Genomic DNA, 15,004 nt, shown 5'->3' with positions numbered 1-15,004 from the left:
GGTTTGTAGACCTCCTTGCTCGCACACGCTTTTTCAGTTCTGCCCACAAATTTTCTATAGGATTGACTTCAGGGCCTTGTGATGGCCATTCCAATACCTTGACTTTGTTGTCCTTAAGCCATTTTGCCACAACTTTGGAAGTATGCTTGGGGTCGTTGTCCATTTGGAAGACCCATTTGCGACCAACCTTTTTCTTCCTGACTGATGTCTTGAGATGTTGCTTCAATATATCCACATAATTTTCGTTCCTCATGATGCCATCTATTTTGTGAAGTGCATCAGTCCCTCCTGCAGCAAAGCACCCTCACAACATGATGCTGCCACCCCAGTGCTTCATGGTTGGGATGGTGTTCTTCCTTCCCCTTTTTCCTCCAAACATAACGATGGTCATTATGACCAAACAGTTCTATTTTTGTTTCATCAGACCAGAGGACATTTGTCCAAAAAGTACAATCTTTGTCCCCATGTGCAGTTGCAAACCGTAGTCTGCCATTTTTGTGGCGGTTTTGGAGCGGTGGCTTCTTCCTTGCTGAGCAGCCTTTCAGGTTATGTCGATATAGGACTCGTTTTACTGTGGATATAGATACTTTTGTACCCGTTTCCTCCAGCATCTTCACAAGGTCCTTTGCTGTTGTTCTGGGATTGATTTGCACTTTTCGCACCAAAGTACATTAATCTCTAGGAGACAGAACGTGTCTCCTTCCTGAGCGGTATGACGGCTGCGTGGTCCCATTTGTGTTTATACTTGCGTGCTATTGTTTGTACAGATGAACGTGGTACCTTGATCCCAAGGATGAACTAGTGGAGGTCTACAATTTTTTTTCTGAGGTCTTGGCTGATTTCCTTTGATTTTCCCATGATGTCAAGCAAAGAGTCTAGGAGTTTGAAGGTAGGCCTTGAAATACATCCACAGGTACACCTCCAATTGACTCAAATGAGGTCAATTAGCCTATCAGAAGCTTCTAAAGCCATTACATAATTTTTGGGAATTTTCCAAGCTGTCTAACTTCTTATGGATCCCTTTGCGAACCAATCCCTTTAGCGGGATCGAGTTGACAGCACCCAGTGAAATTGCAGCGCGCCAAATTCAAAAACAGAAATACTCATAATAAGAATTCATAAAGCATACAAGTGTTATACATCGGTTTAAATATTCACTTCTTGTTAATCCAGCCGCAGTTTCAGATTTCAAAAAGGATTTACGGCGAAAGCAGACCATGCAATTATCTGAGGACAGCGCCCAGCATACCAACACATGAAAATCAGATTTCAACCAGGCAGGTGCTACACAAAAGTCAGAAATAACGATATAATTCATGCCATACCTTTGAAGATCTTCTTCTGTTGGCAAAATGTCCCATAAACGTCACAAATTGTATTTTTGTTCGAGAAATTGCTTCTTTATATCCCCAAAATGTCAATTTATTTGGCACGTTTGATTCAGAATAACACCGGTTCCAACTCGCCCAACATGCCTACAAAGTATCTAATAACTTGGTCCAAACATTTCAAACAACGTTCCTAATCCAAATTTATGTATCCTAAAACGTAAATAATTGATAAAATTTAAGACTGGAAATACTGTGCTCAATACCGGACGAAAACAAAGTGAAGCACGTTCCAGGTCGCGCGCACCAAGAGTGCACCTGGAGTGACACATGGAAATAACAGGGCTACTTCTTCATTTCTCAAAGGAAAATAATCAACCAATTTCTAAGGACTGTTGACTAGTGGAATCCATAGGAACTGCAAGCATATTTCTATTAAAAAATTAGAAAACTAATGGAAAACAGATTGAGCTCAAAAAATGTTTTCCCTGAATGGATTGTGCTCGGGGTTTTGCCTGCCAAATCAGTTCTGTTATACTCAGACATTATTCAAACAGTTTTAGTAACTTCAGAGTATTTTCTATCAAAATCTACTAATAATATGCATATCCTAGCTTCCGGGCCTGAGTAGCAGGCAGTTTACTTTGAGCACACCTTTCATCCGGACGTGAAAATACTGCCCCCTAGCCCAAAGAGGTTTTAAAGGCACAGTCAACTTAGTTTATGTAAACTTCTGACACACTGGAATTGTGATACAGTGAATTATAAGTGAAATAATCTGTCTAAACAATTGTTGGAAAAATGACTTGTGTCAAGCACAAAGTACAGTCGTGGCCAAAAGTTTCGAGAATGACACAAATATAAATTTTCACAAAGTCTGCTGCCTCAGTTTGTATGATGGCAATTTGCATATACTCCAGAATGTTATGATCAGATGAATTGCAGTTAATTGCAAAGTTCGTCTTTGCCATGCAAATGAACTGAATCCCCAAAAAACACTTCCACTGCATTTCAGCCCTGCCATAAAAGGACCAGCTGACATCATGTCAGTGATTTTCTCGTTAACACGGGTGTGAGTGTTGACGAGGACAAGGGTGGAGATCACTCTGTCATGCTGATTGAGTTCGAATAACAGACTGGAAGCTTCAAAAGGAGGGTGGTGCTTGGAATCATTTTTCTTCCTCTGTCAACCATGGTTACATGCAAGGAAATACGTGCCGTCATCATTGCTTTGCACAAAAAGGGCTTCACGGGCAACTATATTGCTGCCAGTAAGATTGCACCTAAATCAGCCATTTATCGGATCATCAAGACCTTCAAGGAGAGTGGTGCAATTGTTGTGAAGAAGGCTTCAGGGAGCCCAAGAAAGTTCAGGAAGTGACAGGACCGTCTCCTAAAGTTGATTCAGCTGCGGGATCGGGGCATCACCAGTACAGAGCTTGCTCAGGAATGGCAGCAGGCAGGTGTGAGTGCATCTGCACGCACAGTGAAGCAAAGACTTTTGGAGGATGGCCTGTTGTCAAGAAGGGCAGCAAAGAAGCCACTTGTCTCCAGGAAAAACATCAGGGACAGACTGATATTCTCCAAAAGGTACAGGGATTGGACTGCTGAGGACTGGGGTAAAGTCATTTTCTCTGGTGAATCCCCTTTCCGATTGTTTGGGGCATCTGGAAAAAAGCTTGTCCGGAGAAGACAAGGTGAGTGCTACCATCAGTCCTGTGTCATGCCAACAGTAAAGCATCCGGAGACCATTCATGTGTGGGGTTGCTTCTCAGCCAAGGGAGTGGGCTCACTCACCATTTTGCCTAAGAACACAGCCATGAATAAAGAATGGTACCAACACATCCTCCGAGAGCAACTTCTCCCAACCGATCCAGGAACAGTTTGGTGACAAACAATGCCTTTTCCAGCATGATGGAGCACCTTGCCATAAGGAAAAAGTGATAACTAAGTGGCTCGGGGAACAAAACATTGATATTTTGGGTCCATGGCCAGGAAACTCCCCAGACGTTAATCCCATTGAGCACTTGTGGTCAATCCTCAAGAGGGGGGTGGACAAACAAAAACCCACAAATTCTGACAAACTCCAAGCATTGATTATGCAAGAATGGGCTGTCATCAGTCAGGATGTGGCCCAGAAGTTAATTGAAAGCATGCCATGGCAGATTGCAGAAGTCTTGAAAAAGAAGGGTCAACACTGCAAATATTGATTCTTTGCATCAACTTCATGTGATTGTCAATAAAGGCCTTTGACACTTATGAAATACTTGTAATTATACTTCAGTATTCCATAGTAACATCTGACAAAAATATCTAAAGACACTGAGGCAGCAGATTTTGTGAAAATTAAAATTTGTATCATTCTCAAAACTTTTGGCCACGACTGTAGATGTCCTAACCGACATGCCAAAACTATAGTTTGTTAAGAAGAAATTTGTGGAGAGGTTGAAAAACGAGTTTTAATGACTCCAACCTAAGTGTATGTAAACTTCCGACTTCGTGTGTGTGTGTGTGTGTACATACTGAACAAAAATATAAACCCAACATGTATAATGTTGGTTTCATGCGCTAAAATAAAACATTCCAGAAATGTTCCATACGCAGAAAAAGCTTATTTCTCTCAAAAGTTGTGCACAAATTGGTTTACATCCCTGTTAGTGAGTATTTCTCCTTTGCCAAGATAATCCATCCACCTGACAGGTGGCATATCAAGAAGCTGATTAAACATTATGATCATTACACAGGTGCGACCAGCCACCCGGACAGCTGGTGCAACTGAGAAGTGTTTCTGTCTGTAATAAAACCCTTTTGTGGGGAAAAACTAATTCTGATAGGCTTTGCCTGGCTCCCCAGTCAGTGAGCCTGGCTCCCAAGTGGGTGGGCCTATGCCCTTCCAGGCCGACCCATGGCTGTGCCCCTGCCCAGTCATGTGAAATCCATCGATTAGGACCTAATGAATTTATTTCAGTGGACTGATTTCCTTCAATGAACTGTAACTCAGTAAAAATCGTTGAAATTGTTGCATGTTCCATTTATATTTTTGTTCAGTATAGTTTAAGCCGTACACTGACAATCAATTGTCCACACGTACTGCATAACAATAATTGATTGGATTTATGAAGTGCAGGAATACATGGTAATGTAGCCCAAGTGGTGGGTGGGAGGACATGACCCTGCCGTTTCATTTCATCACCACTGCACTGCTGTATCCTGATGCTAAGCCTGTTCCACTCTGCCTCAGTGCCCTGGCCGTGCCCTCTCTGTGCCCCCCTCCCTCCCTTTCTCCTTCATTTCCTCCCTCCCTGGTAGATCTAGTCTTACAGTGGCACTGATATCTTTAGGCACTCTTCCCCTTAGGGGACTATTGGGTCTTTGAACCACCCCCCCCCCCCCCCCCCCCACCCTCCCTCTCTCTCTAACAAACACACCACTCTCCGTTAGTCTCAGTGCAAGTGTTGCATCATCATTGTACTGAATTATTGAACGCTACAGTACCAGCCGATCTGAGAACAGATGTAGCAGCAGTATCACCCCTCCCGCTCCTGGCTGAATAAGAGGTAACTGGTCTAAGATCAGTCTCTCTCTGCTGCTGCTGTTTCGCTCCCCAGCTGACATGTTGTCTTCCACCACTGCATCCCTTTGAAGCAGCTGAACTCTTCACCCCTTTCTGAGCAGGTCGACCAGAGAGGGAGAGCGAGGGGATGAGGAGGGAGGGTGTCATTTTATGACTCCTCCCCTTATCCGTCTCCTTCTCTCGCTCACTCATCTTTCTTTCTTCTCTCTCACCCTCAGGGTGTTCCTCTCCCTGGCACTCTCCTTTTCTAAATTTTTTATCCTTTCCTCTCTTCCTCCCTGACGGCATCCATGTGTCTCTCCCAGCTCATCTCTGTATTCCCCCTCTGTCGATGCATCAAAGGTATACCTCGCGGTATGATACGGTAGCTTTACATGTGTTGAATCGGTAATGGTGTGGCTGTCTGGCTGTTCGCTGTAGGGCTTTACTGCTAGTCCTCTCCTCACCTATGTACACGCACACAGTCAGACTGGCTGTACGTTCTGATTGGAGCAGACAACGAAGGTCAAAGGTGAACAGCGAAACAGCAGCGCAGTCATTTTCACTCTGTCTCAAAAATGAATAATGCATTGTCAAGTAAAAGCAGACATGTATTTGTCCGCTAAAATATGATATGTACAGTGTGTTAATATAACCTGATATAGAGAGACTATTACAGTATACTAGATAGCGTATGGCTGTCTCTAAAGATACAGAATATATTAGCATGTAGCCTAAACACAATCCACACAATGTCAACATAATATACATTGGACTATGTATAGCCTACCTGTCATACATTGATCGGATAAGGTATGTGACAAAGTCAAGTAAACGTGATATCGACATTAGACCAGGGTTTTCCAAACCTGTTCCTGGAGAGCTACCGTCCTGTTGGTTTTCACTCCAACCCTAATCTACCGCTCCTGATTCTAATAAATATCTGGTTGATAAACTCAATCAGGTTCGTTACAACTGGGGTTGGAGGGAAAACCTACAGGTCGATAGCCCTCCAGGAACAGGGTTGGAGTTAACCTACAGGAGGGTATCTCTCCAGGAACAGGGTTGGAGGTAACCTACAGGAGGGTATCTCTCCAGGAACAAGGTTGGAGGGAAAACCTACAGGACGGTAGCTCTCCAGGAACAGGGTTGGAAATAACCTACAGGAGGGTGGCTCTCCAGGAACAAGGTTGGAGTTAATCTACAGGAGGGTAGCTCTCCAGGAACAGGGTTGGAGTTAACCTACAGGAAGGTATCTCTCCAGGAACAGGGTTGGAGAGCCCTGCATTAGACCATACATAGCCTGCCTGTGTACATTGAGATCATGACAGTGTATGGTACCATACAACCACCGTATATGATCAGTCAGAGCTGTGCAAGTGAGAGATTCTACACGACAGTACAGAGGTAGTGGGAGTTATCAGGTCACAACCCCTCTACTTGCTGTTAGAGGTGAACTGGTGTTGTGTTCCACTGCTCCTACACTAGAGGGGATGATACACACACACTTAGGAACAGGATTCATATTTTTATGGCACCAGAACATAATGTCATAGCCCTGGACATACAGTGGCGTGTGTAGTGTGTGTGTTTTATTGTGCTAGATAGGTAAGTGAAGGCCATGCAATTTCACACAAAAAAAGACCACTTAGACCCCCCTACTTTGATGTGTTTTCACTGTGAGAGTGCGTCTATCTACTTTCTGAGCGAGCGTGTGTGTGTGTGTGGGCAAAATGTTTGTGTGTGTAACCGTCTGACCGCTCAATGAATCTCAGCTGTGACGCAAGTGTGCTTATCCCAGCTCTCTCTCTCGGTGTGTGTGTGTGTGTGTGGCGCTCAGCAGTCCGCTCAGCCCCTGATGGCAGGGGTGGTGAACCACAGACGGGAGCATGCGTGAGACTGCCTGTCCCTTGGTTGACCCCGGCCTCGCAGTGCTCTCTACCCCCCCCCCCCCCTCCACGACCGCTCTGCTCTTGCCAGGCTTTGGGCACCTGATTAAGGGATTAGTCGGCCGATGGTTGTCAGTTGTGTCTCCAGACGGGGGGGGGGGGTGACATGGGGTCGGCTAGGCTACCACCGCCCCCGAAACCTGGGTCCGGAAAGAGAACGCACTCAGATGGACGCACACACATACATCATGTAAACACACAGGCACACTGGGCTGACCGCACACACACACACACACACACACAGTGGTGCTCTAGCATGCACCTGGGTAAGCATTTCACTGTTGGTCCACACCTGTTGTTTACGAAGCATGTGGCAAATAAAATGTGATTTGATGCACACACACTGGCTTACTCGCACATACTTTCAAATCCGAATGTAAACACACCACTCAGGCTTGTACCTCACCACACACACACACACACTGTAGGTTGGGTTCAGACAACGGTGACTAGCCTCACCCCTCCCAGGCTCAGCCATCCAGGAGAGGAGAGGTCACAGAGAGGGCAGGGTCATCACTGGGTTACTACTGCCTCGCTGCCTCCTCACCCTTCCCTGCCTCTCTCCGTCTATCGCTCTCTTTCTCCTACACTGCTGACCTCAGCATACCCTCTCACTCTTTCTCTCTCCCCCTTCCATCTATCTCTCTCCCATCTCTCTCCTGTACTCCTGACCTCCCCCTCCCACCTCTCGCTACTGGCCCAATTTCATATATCCATAATCACCATGAGCATCCGTGTCAGCATGGCTGGAGCTCCCTGTTGCTCCTCACCACACACACACACACTTACACACACACACACACAGACACACACAACCTGGACGAGACAGTCAAAATCTGTTACCTCAGAGATCCTGATGCCGTGTACTGCCGGCCACCGGGACTATTTTTAGCGTCTGCTATTTGGCTAACCTCTTGAACTGTCTGATAACCAGAGCGATGGGGAGGTTACGGGAAGGTTTTTCCTCCATTAGGGATTCTCTAACCAATGTTGTTGTTTTTATTTCAACCCTGATTTTTCAAATCTACTAAGAGATGCCCTGATTTACAAGAATCTAGATATGAAAAGACAAGGATCGCTGTTGAATCAGAAGTGTTATTGTGTTTGACGGCAGCTGAACAAAGGGTTTTCAAGGAGGCGTTTGAGTTCACAACATCGTAACACCCGTCCCCCCGTCCCCCCTTTAAAATGCCCATAGGGCTGGAATGAGGTTACTGTTGTACTGTTTCATATTTAATGGTGGTAGCATATTTTCTGTTTTGTGTGCTCCACTGAGCCACACACACACCATACGCTATCCCGTTTTTCAACCACAACACAAATGTCTTGTTAACAAACTATAGTTTGTCAGGAAGAAAAAGGTTGGTCGCAAATGGGTCTTCCAAATGGACAATGATCCCAAGCATACTTCCAAAGTTGTGGCAAAATGGCTTAAGGACAACAAAGTCAAGGTATTGGAGTGGCCATCAGAAAGCCCTGACCTCAATCCTATAGACAATTTGTGGGCAGACCTGAAAAAGCGTGTGCGAGCAAGGAGGCCGACAAACCTGACTCAGTTACACCAGTTCTGTCACGAGGAATGGGCCAACACTTATTATGGGATGCTTGTGGAAGGCTACCTGAAACATTTGACCCAAGTTCAACAATTTAAAGGCAATGCTACCAAATACTAATTGAGTGTATGTAAACTTCTGACCCACTGGGAATGTGATGAAAGAAATCAAATCTGAAATAAATCATTCTCTCTACTATTATTCTGACATGTCATATTCTTAAAATAAAGTGGTGATCCTAACTGACCTAAGACAGGGCATTTTTACTAGAATTAAATGTCAGGAATTGTGAAAAACTGAGTTTAAATGTATTTGGCTAAGGTGTATGTAAACTTACGACTTCAACTGTATATATAACATACACACACACACACCAGTGAACCTGTGCCGGCTGCCTAGCTCCCTGAGCCAGTGTGTGATCTGGTGATGCATCCTAACCCTACATAATCACATAACTAGACAATATCCACTCAGGAACGGAGCGCTTTAGGGGTTGGATGGATGTTATGGTCCAGGCTTTATTAAACATTTTGGGAATTCCAACCATTTTCATTTGGATTCAGACTCATATTATTTTGAGGAGGTTAAGTGAGGACAGTCCGGAGGTTAGAGTGCTCCTGATGGATGGAGATTGAAGTACGAATGGAATGAGAGATCTTGTCTGATTAAATGTACAGAATATCCTCAGGGTATGTTAAAGGCATTAACAAGGTTTTTTTAAGGTTATTTCTCTTTGAACATCCATGAGGTAATATGAAGTCTATGTAGGGTTTGTATGATAAATTAACTTAGCTATCTATATTTTGTGAATGAGACACATCCATGCATCATCTGTAAAATGCAGAGATTAGGACATTACCGGGAATCAAATCCACTTACTAGTCAGCTTTGAGGAAAGCCAGTGGAGTTGTATACGGTATAAATATATTATAACCTTTTGGATAAAACAGAACTGGCTTTTCTCAAACTATAAGGCAAATTACTTCCCTCACTACCCAGGTTAAAGCCATGATCCCTTATTCCCGTGTTTATCAGGAATGGTCCCCCACCCAAAGGACATCCAGCCAACTTAACTCAACGGTGGGAAGCATTGGAGTCAGCATCCCTGTGGAACGCTTTTGACACCATGTCCTGATGAATTGAGGCTGTTTTAAGGGGAAAGGGGGGTGCAACTCAATTTTAGGAAGGTGTTCCTAATGTTTGGTGTACTCAGTGTAGATAGGAGTTGTCACAGGAACTCATAGATTCAACCCTGTCACTCACTGTCCCTCTCGTCCAATCCCCTACCCCAGAAAGCAACAAGGACGCCGCCCACTACCAGAAGGTGATGGTGAAGGCGGAGCCTATGGAGGTGGACCCGGCCAGCGGCCCAGCCCCGCCCTCTTCTCACCTGCTGTCCTTGAGCACTTTAGGGCCGTGTGAGAAGAGCGAGCCAATGGTCAGCCTCCCTGAGGCGTTGTCCCGCCCCCAGAAGCAAGACCTCTTCTCTCAGGACATATCGGTGAAAATGGCCTCCGAGCTCCTCTTCCAACTCTCAGGTGCGCAATGTTCTCTATGATACACAACACACATACGACACACACAATCTCTCAAACATACACACATGTACACACACACGTACCCTCACACACCTCCCTGACTACATTCACACACACCTCTCTCTGGTACCTCAGTGCTCAGTGTCAACCTTGAAATGTGGTGTGATACTTAGCCATAAAACCTATATGTTTCTCTTCCATCCTCTGGAGGCTCTGCGGTTAGGGGTCACTATATATTACCTGTAATGTGCTCTGTAGGTTTTATACACACTTCTTCCCTGCTTGGCTGTGACCATGACATTGAGGCGGCTGTTTGTATTGCAGCTGTTTGTATTGCCTGATGGCAGAGCACTGAAGTGGAGCCTGCATACACTTCAGGGGTTGTGGGGGGGGGTACAGGAGACCCAGGCCATGCCCCCCAGCTCTATCCCTCCAGCTCTGATTGCTACGCCTAAATGCCTTATACAGTAGCACCTCGGAAATTGTGGCAAAAAAAATCTCTCCAGCGAGAGGGATGCAAGTACACACACACACACACACACACACACACATACGCATGCAGACACACACACACAGATACGCACGCAGACACACACAAGCCCCCATGGGGAGCAGTGTCTACAAAGTGCCTGTCTTCCCCCACGTCCCTCCCTCCTCTTCTCCTTCTCTATCCCTCCTTCTCTCTTTCTTCCTCGACTCCTTTTCAAACATGTCGGCTCAAGCACACTTGGCTGCACACACTAGCCCCCCTGCCCCTTTCTCAACTACCCCCCCCCCCTACATTTCTCCCGTGTGGCATCACCATGGCAACGCGGAGAGACCTCTGTCCTTGGCGAACCGTTTGACGGAGAGGGGTGTTAGGGAGTGGGGGGCGAGGAGGGGTTAGGGAGTGGGGGGCGAGGAGGGGTTGGGGAGTGGGGGGCGAGGAGGGGTTGGGGGGGCAGCTACTAGAGCAGTGCCACCCAGGGAGCAAGAGGCTGCTATAATGAGGTCATCACTAGTAGGCTGCTGAAGCCAAGGGACAACCATACACCTTCCCTGGGTTTTATTACTCTGACCATAGAATTAGGAATTTGAATACTAGAATGGACATGAAAGTTCTTATGACAGCATAAAAGGTCAGCCATTTTGGTCAGGGAGTTGGTCAACCAGTGTGGCGTGATGTGATATTGTGTAAAACAATCATTTTGAAGATTGTCTGCACAGTATGTTTGTTAGCTAGTTTAAGTGGAATGATTCCAATAATTATTTTAAAATCCTAATTTTTCAAACCAATATGCCAACAATGCAGTCAATCCACGGCCACTGGCTGAAATCAGTTGATAGGATTTAGACAAGTTGTAAATGCAGCAAGCTTTGATATTGTATCGTATAATAAACACTCACAGCTTTCCAAGAAAACAAACTGAGAGACATTTATGGTCCGTTTACATATATTTCATAGGCTATTTATACAGTCTAAAACCTGTACAAACTTTATCATTATTTGAGATTATTTTAGGTTAAAAAAAAATAATCACATGCCTTACTTTTATTTTTCCGCATAAGTGAAATCAGGAAATGTGTCACCTATGCCTTTACTACCATTAATTCCAATTAGACTGGTTTGGATTTCTCCCTGGCCACAATGGCTGCCATTTTTATACCATTCTGGAACTTTGAGGGTTTATGACATAGCCCCTCTAGTAATTGAATATGATCTCTTTGACTTTGACCACTTAAAACAGTATATACCAAGGCAACAGGACAACCATGCAACTTCCCTGGGTTTTTATACAGCAGGTTACTTTGACCACAATGTTACTATACCCTACAATCTGGGATTGTTTTTTCAGCAAAATGGTTAGGGAAATGTCACGTTGAATAATCAGTATGTCCTGAATAACCGCTTCGTGGTTCCATCATGATTTGTCATTGTTGTTAATGACCCTCTTTGATGTTGTGATGTTTTTTGTGTGTCGCAGAAAAAGTCAGCAAAGCCAACGACCACAAAGACAGCAACATGGTGGGCATAAGCAGGTAAGACAACAACAACAAAAATATGTTGTTTTGTCACATACACTGGATAGGTGCAGTGAAAGGTGTTGTTTTACAGTGTCAGCCATAGGAGTATGGCACCCCTTGGAGCAAAATCTGTCGAGGTTAAGTGCCTCGACAGATTTTCACCTTGTTGGCTCGGGTATTCAAACCAGTGACCATTCGACATGATGAACATAGTGGCTTCTTTTCCGCTTAGCTGCTATTTCTACAGTTAGTCTGTTTTGGTATATGGCTTATGGTTTAGCATTGAGATTGGGAGGCCTGGAGCTCTGCAACTTTATTTAAAAAAAATTGCATATTGCTATCATATTTTAGCGTAAGCATTTGTTTTAGTTATGGAGCTGTTATAGCATGATACTGCTCTGACTGTGGTTGTGTGTCCACTCCTAGCCCCTTCCTGGACGAGCGTTTCAGACAATCCCCCTTCAGCCAGCGCTCCAAGTCCTCCTCCCCCGCAGAGGCCAGCTCCTCTGCTAGGACAGCCCTCCACGGTGAGAGACACACACACACATATCATTACTGTCAGACAGATAGACAGACAGATGAAATTCAGTGGGCAGACTACTATAGTGAGCCACACACTCAGAAAGACACACACACACACACACACACACACACACACACACACACACACACACACACACTCCAGACAGACACTCATAATGTAGACATGCAGTCAGAATGTTGGCCCTCACAGCTGATTACAGTAACCTCCCACCCCCCTCAGCCACATCTCCACCTCCCCAGGCCTTTCCTCGCTCTCTCACACATCTACCCAGCCATGAGGCCTCAACTCTGGCCAACCTTCTCTTCCTCCACCCCTCTTCCTCCATTCCTCCACCTCCAGAGCTTCCACCTCCCGTCTCACTCACACATCTACCCAGCCTTGGGGCTCCCTGCCCTGGACAGCCCTTCTCTCCCCTCCCCTGGCCCTGGAATGGGGATGCTCTGTGGCTGTCCCTATGGTGCCTGTGGCAGGCAGGCTGAGATACAGAGGGTAATTAGCCTGTGCCAGCCTCACCCGTCTCTCCCTCCATCTCCATCTACCAGTTAATTAAAATCTGATTGGCTTCTACGTGTCAAGGGTGTCCTGATAGTTAATTCGCCCAACCGACGGTCTCCCTTCCCAGGGTGCAACGTGCACCCTCTGCTCTTTCTCTGTCTTTTATCGCTCACATTTTCTCTCTCCCTCTCCCTGTCTCTTCCCGATGCCCAGTTCTTTCTCTTGTCTCCTTCAACCATCTTTTCTCTGATTTTGGATTGCACTTTTCTCTTTTCCTGCTCCCTCTATCCCCTCCCTCTCATCTCTCCATCTTTGTCCCTCTCTCTCCCTCTGTCTCTCCTAGGGGTGCAGTCAGTCACACAGCTGTGTTCTGTGCTACGGGTAGTGACCCTCCCCAGTGCTCCCATTAACCCAGTTTCCCAGTATCACCCCAGCACCACTCATTATCCAGACAGTTACTCTGAGAATCCCCTGTATTACTGAAACACCACTTTATGACAATTCAAACAGTTGCATGGTTTGATTTCATAATGACTGGTGCATTGTACCACTTTGCCCATACATTTCCACATTCAAAATGTGACCATCTCTGTGTGGCAGTAATTGTGGCTGTTTACAGCAAGTGTGTGTGTGTGTGTCGTGATGGTGGCGGCTGTCCTTCCTCTCCCCCTGCCCCGGGTCAAGCTCCAGCCAGCCTTTCGGAGGCCGTGCGTCCGTCCCTCCCTCCCCTCTCCCTCGTTCTCCAGCTCTAATAACACTAATTAAACCATTAACCACTTCAAGGCCCACGCCGGTCCTCTAATTGCCCGATTATCAGAGCTTTGGCTGGGGTTGCTTGGCCACTGTGGCCCCAGGATGGCCCCTAGACCCTGTCCATGGGTGGCTGGATGACCCCACCCGACCCTGCCTCGCCCAGCCTCTCAACCCCTCAGGACAGCTAATGTGATTATGTGGTCTGAGGAGATGAGATACAAGCCCCTTAAGGATCTCTGTGCCCATTCAGTACTAAGCCACACAAACGGAGTTGGTAGGAGGAACAGTAAGGGAGAAGCCAAGACCGGCGTGCGGGGGGCATCACCATGGTGAAACCTGTCGGTGAGACTTAACAGACAAGGGTTTTGGTGAATCTTTGATAGAGCTCAGAGCATCACCACTCTGCAGCCACTGATTCAAGGGGGCAAGTCCTCATGTGGGTCATACTGAAAAGTGTACTAATAAGTCATACACACACACCCCCACACCCTCCCCTCTACTCTGCCAACTCACATGCAGGGACACATACATATACATACCCCCACACCCTCCCCTCTACTCTGCCAACTCACATGCAGGGACACATACATATATATACACACACCCACCCACCCACACACTCCCACTGGTATGTCAGGTTGTGAGTCACAGAGTACGGCAGGTCCAGAGGCCCTTATGAGGAGTGACTCAAGAAGGATTACAACTAAGGAATATATTACTAGTTGTGTTATTACTGTATAGCCACTTGACTGAAATATTGTAGAATACCATCAGGGCACAGGCTTGTGTTTAGTTTAGTTTTGTGTGGATGAGGGTGTGCATTGATGTGGGGGTTTTATAATGGTGTGTAGTGCTCATTCACTGAGAGATTCCCACACTTCACTTCAGGTAGCTACAGACACAGTAGGCTCTCTGCTCTATTCCAACCAGCACATGTCCAGACAGATAAAGATGGAATTGTCTTTTAGTATCCCTCCCTCTGGTCTCTCTCCTTCTCTTTTTTCAGAGAGAGAGAGAGAAGTCCAGACCTGTCAGCAGCATACAACTCTAGCTAGACGACCTTGAGACTTCTCCATCTCCCCCTCTGTCTTTCTCCAAGGCCAGTACATCTATTCTTTAATGCCTCCACCATTAAATCTCCCCCAAAATACCAGAGAATGGAGCCTCCTAGCACCCCCCCCCCCCCCCCATCAAACCACCAGCTTGCATCTCTTATGACAGCCTTCGTTAAAACAAATTAATTTAGTGACGGACGGTGACTCCAATAACTAGCCTTTTTTTTTTTTG

General features: G+C 46.0%; 1 protein-coding gene across 3 annotated transcripts in view; it reads left to right on the top strand.

Moving 5' to 3' along the window:
• The window catches only part of LOC139374708 (zinc finger protein 827-like), a 103,733-nt gene that overhangs the window by 67,808 nt on the left and 20,921 nt on the right, over nucleotides 1-15,004 (top strand). For all 3 annotated transcript variants that reach the window (XM_071115809.1, XM_071115808.1, XM_071115810.1), the window contains exons 6-8: nucleotides 9,676-9,921; nucleotides 11,886-11,940; nucleotides 12,352-12,452. In XM_071115809.1, coding sequence (XP_070971910.1) covers nucleotides 9,676-9,921; nucleotides 11,886-11,940; nucleotides 12,352-12,452 — 402 coding nt within the window. The remainder of the gene's footprint in view (nucleotides 1-9,675; nucleotides 9,922-11,885; nucleotides 11,941-12,351; nucleotides 12,453-15,004) is intronic.

This window comes from Oncorhynchus clarkii, chromosome 19 (assembly GCF_045791955.1).
Source record: "Oncorhynchus clarkii lewisi isolate Uvic-CL-2024 chromosome 19, UVic_Ocla_1.0, whole genome shotgun sequence".
NCBI classification, from domain to species: domain Eukaryota; kingdom Metazoa; phylum Chordata; class Actinopteri; order Salmoniformes; family Salmonidae; genus Oncorhynchus; species Oncorhynchus clarkii.
The sequence above is the reverse complement of the archived record's forward strand: the minus strand, read 5'-3'. Positions and strand labels throughout refer to the sequence as shown.